Genomic DNA, 13,048 nt, shown 5'->3' on the forward strand with positions numbered 1-13,048 from the left:
AAAAGTTAACAAAACAATATTAAAAAGTAGTTTTTGAAGATTTACATATTTATGTTTCTTTGTAGGTAGCCCGATAAGATGGCTCACTTTGTATATCCTACTGGCCAACCCCAACCAACAGCTGCATACCCAACTGTTCAGACTGCCTATGTAGCAGCTGCACCTCAGGCTGCTTATGCTGCAGCTGCTGCACCAAGGGCTGCAGGTGGATATGAAGGATATCAGACTACACCTGCTGCACCACAGTATGCATATACACGTACACAAGTTGCAGTTACTGTAAGTATTACAAGGTTATTTTTTGTAATATTACCAACTCCTATCTGAATTTTTTTTAAGACAATTACATGTAGATGCTACTTTTAACTACATTTACCATTTGTTACTAAACGTTAAAATTAAAGAAACGGATGAAAAAGCACTGTGCAAACATGTATTGAACGAGCTATTTGCCATGGAAGGTTTTACTTTCCTTTCAACTAGCATGTATGCCACACAAATTTAAATGGCCAATGATTATACTAAAGGAAAATGGAAAAAATAGGTTCTCTGGTTATTTCTTGTTTGCTGATTTTCCAGAACAATTTAAAGGTTTCTATTCAGATCAGGTCCTCCAATTCATAAATGCATGTATATGAATAGCCTCTGGTGATAGGTCTGGAAGCATGCTCGCCTTGAGAGTAGGAGGTCGTTGGTTCAAAAGATCTGCCAGGTAAAAAGAAAGAAAATTGGTATTTGCTGCTTCTCTTGCTAAGCTCATGGCATTTAGAAGTTAGAGCAAAGACTGGTCGTCTTGGAGTCAGAATAATGTGTCCAGGTAGGGTGACATGCATGCCAAGAGTACGATCTACTTCCACCTTGGCAGATCAAGCCAACCTTTGTGATAACCATGTTGTGCCATCTATCAGTTGATTAAAGTCACGCCCATTCCAATTGCATTATTCTTGACCAATTGGAGCATGTGAACTCTCTTCAGTGTGGAGGTGAAAACACAGAAGAGTCTAAAGTCTACAAACTTTGTGAAGCAGAAAACGAAAATTATTTGTTTACATTCCAAAATTTGTGTAAGAAACATACTTAGGAACTTCATTTAGGTGATTAAAAACATTTAAATTGTCACTAAATATTGTCGCATATTTGGTGTAAAGACTTGTTGTACAATCAGCATGTGGAAATTGTTTACCTTCATTTTCTACTTTAACGTGTGATCATGTTATAGGCAATTTTTGATTGAACTGCATCCAATGAAAATTATTACTTTGTGTCTCTGAAATACTATCTCAATCCTCCAAAGTTGGAGAGGAGGGAAGTGGGTCGTAACCCTTGGCTAGGGAAGATAGGCGACATGTCATCCTGTAGACTTTTACCTGACATATACTTGTTAGCCTATTAGAAAATCAGCTCAGTGTATGATAGACATCAGTCTAGTACAAACTAGAGAATATATCAATATTACATTATCATTTTCTCATCCAGACTATTCATTTAACTTGCCACTGGATGTTAAATAGCCATTGATCTCCATCACATACATGTATATAATTAGTAGAATGAAGGCATTATTGGGTTATTTTTGTTGAGAGGGGAGAGCAACACATTTTAATGATGTTTATTTCTATTGACAGCCTGCAGGAACATATGATCAGAAAGCATATTATCAACCAGCTCAAGCAACTGTATCATACAGTGGTGCTGAAACACATTATCAGCCAGGTAAGGAGAATGTTTCACAGGAAACTTTCTTTTTTCTGATTTCGTTTCATGTAAATAGAATGCAAAGATAATGTTAAGCAAACAAAGCAGATACAGATTTAAAAGAACAAAATGTCTATTAACTTTTATTTGAGTACAACAGTTTTGTGTACAGCTAAACTGGAAAGATACTGTTAAAACTAAAACTTACATAATTAAAAGACTGAAGGGAATGTTGTTTTTTGAATGGGTAAATACATTTAAGATAAACAGATATTTTGTACAGAGACTGGAGAAATATGGCCTTCTGTGAATGTGAAAAAAACATTAAAAAATGGAAACAGATATTGTAGTGATTAGAAATCATACAATTATTCCACCTTGATAATATATATATATATATGTGTGTGTTTGTGTGTACAAAAGAGGGTATATTGTATATTAAATTAAAAGAGGGACGAAAGATACCAAAGGGACAGTCAAACTCATAAATCTAAAACAAACTGACAACTCCATGGCTAAATATGAAAAAGACAAACAGAAAAACAATAGTACACACGACACAACATAGAAAACTAAAGAATAAACAACACGAACCCCACCAAAAACTAGGGGTGATCTCAGGTGCTCCGGAAGGGTAAGCAGATCCTGCTCCACATGTGGCACCCGTCGTGTTGCTTATGTGATTACAAATCCGGTAAATAGTCTAATTCGGTAGGTCATATTCATGAAAGGGAAGGGGATTGTAGTTACGACGTAAGGAACATATCCGATATCATTTGTGAAACGGTTATTCCATAACGGTCAACCAACTCGTGATGGCGTCCGTAAAATTTACGAAGGGATGATTTCAACTTCACTATTTGGAACTCTTGGTTTAATAGCTTCCTTGTGAGCAGCAAACCTCTATCAAGAAAATCATGATAGGAAATGCAAGCACGGGAATATCGTATCAATTGGGAGATATATACCCCGTATGCAGGTGCTGCTGGAATGTTGCTACTTAGAAATGGAAAGTTCACAATTGGAAAGCTGAAATCATCTCTTTTGTCGTAAAGTTTTGTTTTCAACCGACCCTCATTGTCAATTTCTAGATGTACTTACACAATGCACACACTAAATTTGTCATGAACAGCTAAAATGTATATTTCTTAGTCCACTTTTAAAGGACTTGAGTTCAGTACTAGCCATATTTGACCCAAAATATTAACCTTTTGTTTAAAGATAGTAAATATGTCAAGTTGATGACAAAAAACATGGAAAGTGAAATGTTTGTGCCAAGCTTAATGAAGCTTTACTGAATCATGTTAATAAAGCGTTAAAATTATGATTTTCATCAAAAATAAGGTCTGTGAAACAGCCTTAATATTCAAGTCATATTTATCTTTTGTCGATACATAAGCTCTGTTTTAAGTCAAATGCCAATATCAAATGCCTGTAGGAAGATATTTTAACAAATTTCAAAGTCATTATTCAGCTGTGACTTATTGTTGTATTGCTTAGTTAATCTTAATATGAGACTTTGACAGAAAAACTTGCCAAATAAATACTGGGACCTTATCAAACCTACACCTTTCATTCAGGCTAATAAAATGAATGAACAATCAATTGAAGTCTTGTCAAAAGTGAAGTTAGAGTTGCCACTAAGCATGATAAAAGAAATCAATTGTTTAATACATCCTTATTTTACACAATCGTAAATATGACAGTTGTTTTTAGGAAATTTGAAACTCCTTATATGAAATAAACACTTTGCTAATTTTTTCAAATTAATAACTTAGGGAAATAATCAACTCATTAAAGATATTGGGAAATTCTGCTTATAGACCACACGGACCATAGCAAAATGGACAGCATGACTCCTAATCATGTCAATAAAAAAGAAATATGAATACTGACCTTTCTACCCTATTTTTGTTAATAAACCTTAAACAAACAAATAGTTTTTTGGGGCCTCATATTATTGATGCAAATAGTTTTTTGACACAAAAACTACAATAATATAAAATGTATTATTTTTTTATTATTAGTTCATGTTCAAGCAGCTGCCAAACCAGTATATTCAACAAATACAACAAATTATGCTACACCCAGAGTTGTAGCACAGCAAAAAGTGCAGGCACCAATCCAGGCTTCTAGTGCTGCCACCTATGTATATCCAACAGCTGTTACTACTCCTCAGGTGTCATCATACTCAACAACTTATGCTGGTAACACAAATGCTACAACTACAGTATCATATACAAGCAAGGGTAAGGACAACAGGAAAGCAGTTTTAGTATTGTTACATACATACATGGAACATTGCATACTTCACTTTCACACACATAAGCTCAAGTTGACACAAGAAGTAACAAATGTGAACTTTGTTTGTTGTTTATTTGTATATATACAAACAAAAATAAGCACTGTAGAATTTTTTGTAACTAGTATTTATTAACTTAGGCTGTTCCAGAAATAAATGTTTGTGTGTGGGATCAGCTGTTATTGGACAGTACTTGTGATTTACCCTGCCATTCATAAAATTGTTCATGCCACATAGGCATCTTATCAAAAATAATCAGTCCTTCAATTATTGATAGAATAACCTTCCAAACCCATTTATAAGATTAATTCTGGTATAGCCTTAAGTAAATGAACATTATAAACATTTAACTGATAAAAATAAGTACACAGGATGAAATCCGTGAAGTCTAGAATTAAAGAATTTGGTAATTGCTTATTCATTAAGATTACCAGTAGACCAGGTCTATTTGTTTACAGAATTTGACAATTATTTGTTAAAATTTGGAAAGCTGCTGGTACATGTATTTAGTCCAAAACTGTTTATTCTAGGCTTGTTTCACTTGTGATAAACATGATTTCATAAATAGTCCAGAATTTATTATACAAAAAAAATCATGGTAAATATTAACAGACTTGTAAAAAAATTCAATTGAATGTTCAAAATTATCTGACAGTTTCACAATCTTCATTTGTTTCAATGTAAGATACATGTATCATTCACTTTTTTTATAAATTATGAAATCATGTAGAGCTTCTGGATTTGTTTTTATATTAATCACACCACTTCATGTGCAGATATGTGTGATATTTGTTAGTTTAGAAGGACAATACTTTTGCAGTAGAACTGTTTGTTGAATTAATATCTTAGCCAAACTTGAAGATTACACTTGACAGAATTAATTTCAAACGATGTACACATTGTGTTCCATCAAACCGATTCGTTGCATTTTTTTAAGAAAGAATATGTAAAGTTTTATACTTAATGCTTCGAAAAAATTAATATAATTTTATCTTGCATTGGAAACCCTGATGTATTTTTTGTATGCTTACATCTTAAAAAACAAAAGACAATGCAATATTAAGAGAAGCGACAGAGATTCACTTCTTTTCATACAGGAAGTGAAATCTCGGTCTAGTAGATTTTGGGAGTGTTATAAATGAAGCACATTTATCTTTGTGTGTATATCAGTATATAGATTTTAGAAAAAAGAACACCTGATCAGTTTGGTGTAGCATTATGTCTTCGTTGATGGGTTGATGCATTGGATATTTACGGGAAGATGCTTTATCATTTGTACATATGTAGCTAATTGTTTTAGATAACCAAGCTTTGAATTGTTCTCAGATTTGTAAAATGTGAGAAAACATTGATTTGCATGAATTGAAGCAAATGTTTTTACATTGGAATTGCTAATGTGACATGTGTGAAGCCATTGTAAAAATGTATGCTTTGAATTTCTTATTACAGAATTATCTGCTATGCTTGTTAGAATCAGTGAATTAAAGATTGAAATGTTATTAAAGGATAATTTGATAGATTACAGTAGAGACATTTAACTAGAAATCTGGCATATTTACAAGTAAACAAAACAAAAAAAAAACAAAAAATCAGTTAAATTAGGGTTTTTCACTCTAAACTATTTTGAAAAATAATGATGTTAAATTTTCAACTATATGCTTGATTCTTGATAAGTTAATGTATTAACATTTATGTATATGAATTACCATACCGGAATTTGCTTGTATGTCAATTATATTTATTTATACTTTTAAAGTATTTCAAAAAAATGTTTTTGAGAATGCATTGATTCAGAACAAGGTTAGCAATTTAGTTTATCACAGCTTGGTTAGGATATTTGTTTGGCTAACTTTCTAACCCTTGATGTTCACATTTCAGCCCCACAAGGCGTGTCCAACTATACCACCATAAAACAAACAGTACAACCAGTTGTCATAAAAGGTAGGTTATGACTATGTCTATTGGGTCATCAGACATTTGTCATATTTGGCATGTAAATTTGGGATCTTTTGGTTAAAGTTTTAAATGTGCATTGAAATGGTCCTAATTGTTGAATTCCATGAACATGGACTTTAACAATTATTATTGGAACGAAATACAGTAATGAGAAATATTTTTGAAATAATTAAAAGGAGGTTAATTTGAAAGATTTTTAATAGTGTAGCTAATATGCATACTATATAAGGCCAATTAAAATTAATTGATAGATTTTCATCCCCGCCCGCCCCACTGAAATCGTCCCGCCCCGAATTTTTTTATTTTTAAAAAATTACGATTTCCGGATTTTTTTCATGTCCGTTACCGGTAACCATCGATAGTTTCATTTCATTCAAAACTTCCTGTTTCAAACTTTGGTTTTGTATTTCTTCGAGTTATCTAACGAAAATGATTAAGTCGACATATATTCTGCTGCTCAATGATAACATCAATATCTACCGAAAATAGAGATTGATTACGAGAAGGGCATGAAATATTCGGGTTATGAGTAAAATGATGTGTCTAAAAACGCAAATCGCAGTATGTCACAAAAGATTAGAAAACTGTTCTTATTTTTATTTATTACAATGACTTTGTGTCAGGAAATTGGGCTGTGAATGATATCCAAAGCGCAAGAATCGTGGAACACACTGGTACAAAAGCATTACTGGCTTAAAGAAATTGACACAAGCACGAACTTGTTAGATTTATGACCGTATATTGAGCTAAACAGAAAGTCTACAAACATATGCATTTTATAGCAAGCCCTTAGTTTTACCTTAGATGGCTGTCGTTTTTTGTTGACAAACAGCAAACACCCTCTGTCCCAATATCCTCAATTCTTTATTTAAACAACAACTTCTTTTTGGTAAAGTTCATAATTATATCAAGTTGCATCTTGGTTTAGCACCAACACTATTACTTTCAATACTGTTTGAGTTTTTATTTTATTCTGTACTCATAACACTTGTGTTGCATACATTTGTACCAATACATTTGATTAATTTTATGGGGACTACACAACATCGCTTAAAAAGCAAACTAAATTTGGTGAAGGTATACATTGTAGTCCAACTGAAGAGAGCATTTCTCTACGTTTTTTAAGTTAACTATAAATATAGGATTCTAAAGTTTCAATTACATGTATAACAGTAGTTGCAAATCAGAGATATTCATTCAAGAGTTTGAAAAGTTATGTACGATTTCTTATGCATGTATATACATGATATTAGCTTAGTTTACACTTGCTTATACCCTCCGCGGTATGAAGAACTCGTCACAAGAAATAAAATTTAAAAAATAAAATCCTCCCACCCACCCCATTTTTTTCAAAAATCTGGATGAAAATCTACTTATTAATTTTAGTTGGCCTAATATAATATAATATACTATACTGGACAGAATGAAGTATCCTATACAAATAATTTTGATGAGCACATGAAATTTGTGCTTTATATTGAATGGGTCATTACAACTCTATCATGATGTTTGAGAAGTGGTAGTGTAGTTTCATGCTTATGTCTTTATTTCTTACTATTTCATTATTACCATTATAGTTTGTTGTGTTAGATTTCATTTAAAATGTTGAAGAAGAAACAATCACAAATTTTGCATGTTGTTTTTTGTGTGTGTGTGCTTTTTACACTATTAGTCAGTAAAATATACCTGGTAAAAAAAACAAGCTATTTCATACTCTGCTGAAAAATTAGATATTTGTTAATAAAACTTTAACTACCCATACAGTCTAGATGCTTGTCTGGGCCAGTTACTGTCAAAAATTGCTAGCTTAAAAGTGTGCTGACATTTAATTTAGACAGAAACTTTTATTAACTACCTGGTACATTCCTTAGTTAGATTGAAGATGTTAACAAAGTTGTATGGAATTAATTTGTGACAAGTTGTCAATCTTATAATTCTCTAATTTTTTGCATGTTCTTTTCTTTTTTTATTATTACAAAAATATTATTTTTTGTGTTAATACTTTAAAGATTTCTTTAGAGCAAAAATTAGAAATAGCTGCTTTATGTTTCAAATACCTGTATATGACTGAAAAACTTTTTATTACATGTTACATTGGGCGTTCCCTTTTCATTTTTGTGGGGATTCTTCTGGTAGTAAATAGTTATTTCCAGGATATTTTTTGTTGTTCTTTTTCACTCATGTATATGATCCTATTTAATAGAAATGTCACATTACACTGATTAAAGGGGCTACAAGATATATTAAATTGTTTTGCTCAATCATTAATGAAATGCCAATAGTGAAATAATAATTAGCTTTTAGCAGCCAGTATGTTTCAATTTTGTCAAAATAAGCTAAAAAACATTGATTATGAATTATTCTATAATTATTCACTTGCAAGTGAATAATTCGACCTCATTGATTCCGTATTCATGTGAACTTCAATTTAACCCCTTGGCTTGATTGATAACACGTGAATTGTTTGTGTAAAGTTATTTAAAGGAAAAGAATGTCAACATTGAATGTGAAACAAAGGCAAATCATTTGATTGAATGATTCGATCTCCACAAAAAATCATTCTTATAAGGTAAAAACGATGGTAAACATTTAATTTTTCATCTATAATATGAAATTAAATAGACCTAGAAAAATCCAACAGCACAAGTTTACTTAATCTATTAATATCTATATTTATGTGTGCATCGTTTATAAGGTCATCGGGATGACTTTAGGGGTCAACTCGATGGTTAATTAGATGGCGTCTAGACTAAAATACACATGAAACAAAGCTATGTCTTTTCATGCCAGTGCCCTGTTTGTTTTTTATTTCAGACTTTTAATAGTTTGGATAAATGTTTTACATTATTATAAATCAAATATGATAATTTGATTAAAATCAATAAACATGAATTTGACGGCTAGTGCCCCTTTAACTCTAGCATTGTGTATTGCAGTACATCAATCAAATTGTACACAATACAAATTTTTAAATATTTTGAACAGCATTATTTTCTAAAATCTGTGTTATCTCACAATTTTTTACAGTATTTTTTTCATGAATTCTTTGAAGTATATATGTCTTTCATAGTGACAATCTTAATTTCCTTGAGAACCTTTAACTTCTTACATATCCTTCATGTATAACAAATCTCATTGTAAATGTGGTGTTAACAATCCTTGAATCCAGTATTGTCAAATGAAAAATTAAAAAGGTGCAGGCCATTATTTGTTTATACTTGACTTTGTATTTTATATTTCTCTACAGGTTATGATGCTGCTTTATACTCAGCAGCTACATCTTATTACCAGCAGCAACAGGCTGCCAAGGTTAAAGTTGGTGTGAAAACAAAGACAAAAATGCCACCGAAGCAACCACAGCTACATTACTGTGATGTTTGTAAAATTAGCTGTGCAGGACCACAGGTATGAAACTGTTTAAATTCATATCTTTAAAAAAAATAATTTATAATTCAATGGTCAAGGGGAAGTAACTCTTAAATTTTAATTATGTTTCTAATTGATGCATGAGAATAACAATTGATTGTTGGTTACTTAACAGAGAATATATACATGTATTTCATTTGGTAGAGCATTTTCATCTTATCATATAACGATTAAATGATACCATGAAATGTTTTACATACTTATTGTGTAACAAAATTGGAAAACGATAATAATGCTATAAAGTTGACTTACCGTGGTTGATGTATATTAAGAGTAGTGTACATTTATAATCGTGTTATGATGATTATGGCAAGGTGTTGTCCCTGAAAAAGCAACAATTGTTTTATGCAAAGCAAAGAATTTATTACAGTATGGAATTGACAAAAAACTTGTTTTTACCCAATACAGACATACAGAGAGCATTTGGAAGGACAGAAACACAAGAAAAAGGAGGCTGCAATGAAAAGCCAAACTGGAACAACAACATCATCATCATCAACCCCTCGTGGTCAAAATCAGCTGAGATGTGAGCTGTGTGATGTCACATGTACAGGAGCTGATGCTTATGCTGCTCATATCAGAGGAGCTAAACATCAAAAGGTTTTAGTACAATTTCTTTGTTTCTTCATCAGATTGAGTAAAAGTATATACAAGTAGTAAAAATATTGGGGGAAAACAATTAAAAATGTTCCTGTTAAACATATTTTGCAAGCCATGTCCCTTCAAACATATTGATTAGAGATTTTTCAAAGCCTCATCACCCTTCAAACATTAACAAGTTTTATATATTTAAATCTTATTTTGTGTAAAGTATGGATGACAACTTGGTGAAGAACTGCTTAAATAGTATTAGTTGGGTTTACCTTGTGATAATCTAATACATCTTACTTAGAAAATGTTTACAAAACGGGGACATGATTCAGATAGTTTTATCTTCTATTTATTATTGGTTGTCTAGTGTATGCTCTATATAATAAGAAGTCCAAAGAAATGTTTTGCATAGTTAATGCTCTTATAATACATATTCTTATTAGTATACAATAATCAAATCAATAATAAACTTTTGAATAAATATATAAAAGATTACAAAGTCAACAATATAAAAAAAAAAAACAGTTACATTTATAATCGCAAAGAATTACATTTTCAAAGTTCGACAAGTTAGACAAGTTAGACATGTAATGATTTGAAGTCACGACAAGTTAGACAAGTTAGACATGTAATGATTTGAAGTCACTGATGTGTTCAACCTTTCACTGAGAATCACCACAGAGTGCAAAGTATTAGTTCTTAGCAATATCCTTTATCTTTTGAATTATTTAAACAATATCCTTTATCTTGTGAATTATTTTAGAGTAAAGTGCATGCCTTTGAGAACAGTTTTTCTGCGTAGTTTACCACTTTGAATGATATATCTCTAGATTTTGTTAGTTATTACAAAACTGAAAACTGAAATGTCTGTATATTTTTGAGAGTGTACTTTTACTATCAATATATAATATTTGTTTTGTTACAGGTTTTAAAACTTCATACAAGACTTGGAAAGCCCATTCCATCAACTAATCCAGTAGTATTATCAACAGCTACCTCCTCTACTGCCAAAGCTGGTGTGTCTACCACAACAATAACAACAGGGGTGAAGCCGGGTATCAAGCCTGTAACTGCTGTCCCAGTACCAACTATAACAAAGAAAGTTGCAGCTACTCCTAAGATTACGTTTGTTGGTAAGTTTCTTGTCTGTTTGTGATAACATTTCTTTCAAATGGAAAGTTTGAGCCATAAAACAGTCCAGCTGCCATTTAGAACATGGCAGTTAAAAAGTGGAAGAAAAATGTAATAAAACCGAAGTATCATGTATTCAAACTTATTCTTGTGAAAATATAATACTAACCAAATGAAAAATCTAGATCACTATACTGCATGGGTAGCATGGCTGGGTTTGCAATTTTAACATGATTTTAAAAGAAAATAGGTTTATGCTGTCTCTGACCTGACCTATTGCTTTAAATTGCTTAACAATTCTTGTCATAAAAGGTAAAAAAAAAACAAGCAGAGATATATGCCTTAAAAAATAGACAAAACTACATTGTTTGAACTAGTACAAGTGTGCGCTGTTGTGATGCTTAATGAAAATGTCACTGTCTGTACTTAACCATTGTCATGTCTATATCAGGTATTTGGAAAATGTGATTTTAAATAACAAAAAAAGTCTTTTCTAAGTTTAAAGAGATTGAAAAATGTCTTTTTGTTTCAAATATTTTTGGGTCCTATTGTCAAGGTGTATGAAATAATTCATTGCTTATTGCTGCAACTACTGAAGAGAGAACTAAAGAATTTGCAACATATCATCTCATTATATAAAGTTACATTGTTACATTTCTATATATTGTAGGAGGAACACAATTGAAAATTCTTGGAATAAAGACAGAGGAAGTTAAAGTTGAAGAACCTATGAATACATCTAATACATCTGAAGGTACCATTTTATTTTGTGTTGAATTTTAACTTTTTTCACTAAAATGACTAATTTATACCACATGGAGCTTCTAAAGTCTCTGATGTTTAAGCTTAGGCTAAGATAGTTAAGTGTCGTTAGGTTTTCTGGTCTGTGAGTCGGTCTGTCTGTCCATCTTTTACCAGCTTAAAATTTGATATGGGTAAATGTACATGTGCTCCCTTCAACTTAACAAACTTAGTACACATGACTGTTACCCAATTATTTAATAATATGCCAAATATTCTAGATAATATTCCTCTCAATTCCTCCATCAAATAAAGAAAGCAAAGGTTGTGCTATAAAGAAAGCGTAATACTCTTTTTGAACTATCAATAAATAATAGAATTGTATAAATAGTAAAACTGTAAGATAGTAAATTAAAATTGATATATACAAATTTGAATAAGAAAATAGTCAGATGTCAGATTTTTTGATAGAAAAAATGAATCAAATGTAATTTGGATAAACTCTACTGAAAAATTGACAGGATAGTCATAAACTTACCAAAAACCCACTCATCTGATGACTTGAAAATTGGTAAATTTTCCTGTCGAACAAGTTGTTAAAAACTGGATCGCTTTGTTGGCAGTACATTTGTGATTTAATCTATTTTGGAACAAGAAATTATGACGCCCATTAAATTTCATATATGCAGTTTAAATTTGTGTCTTTTTTCAGTTCATATTTAAGATTTTTTTTACGTCTCCTACCGACAAAGTCGAAGGGGACTTTAGGTTTGCACTCTGTTCGTCTGTCTGTCCATCCGTCAGTCCGGCAAATCAGCTTTCCACACTTTTTTTCTTAGTTCTTAAAGATATTGATTTAATATTTGTTATATGGTTTTATCATGACAAGTTATATAGATCAAGTTGGAATTTTGTTCCATTCTGATGATTTAGTCCTGAGATGTGGTCCTTAAAAATCTAAAATCTAATGTTAGAGTACTATGTTAAACCATATTTCTATACAAAGAAAGATAACTAATTATCAAGTGGCATCCTTTAATTAGATAATAATCTATTTTTATTAAGGTATATATTTCATTACATTACATTGTGTAGATAAAAGTTGTTGACACTATAGATAAGTTACAAATCTATATTAGTTTGTGACAAATGAAAGAAAAAATATTTGGAACTATTAATTATATATTTGATTATAATTTAAAAATA

General features: G+C 31.2%; 1 protein-coding gene across 2 annotated transcripts in view; it reads left to right on the plus strand.

The window, feature by feature from the left end:
• Positions 1-13,048, plus strand: part of LOC139519896 (zinc finger RNA-binding protein-like) — a 31,563-nt gene that overhangs the window by 2,524 nt on the left and 15,991 nt on the right. For both annotated transcript variants that reach the window (XM_071312188.1, XM_071312189.1), the window contains exons 2-9: positions 66-279; positions 1,626-1,713; positions 3,723-3,944; positions 5,876-5,938; positions 9,201-9,358; positions 9,788-9,979; positions 10,896-11,103; positions 11,772-11,855. In XM_071312188.1, the coding sequence (XP_071168289.1) occupies positions 79-279; positions 1,626-1,713; positions 3,723-3,944; positions 5,876-5,938; positions 9,201-9,358; positions 9,788-9,979; positions 10,896-11,103; positions 11,772-11,855 (1,216 nt within the window). In that variant the 5' untranslated portion in view covers positions 66-78. The remainder of the gene's footprint in view (positions 1-65; positions 280-1,625; positions 1,714-3,722; positions 3,945-5,875; positions 5,939-9,200; positions 9,359-9,787; positions 9,980-10,895; positions 11,104-11,771; positions 11,856-13,048) is intronic.

Source organism: Mytilus edulis, chromosome 4 (genome assembly GCF_963676685.1).
Source record: "Mytilus edulis chromosome 4, xbMytEdul2.2, whole genome shotgun sequence".
NCBI classification, from domain to species: domain Eukaryota; kingdom Metazoa; phylum Mollusca; class Bivalvia; order Mytilida; family Mytilidae; genus Mytilus; species Mytilus edulis.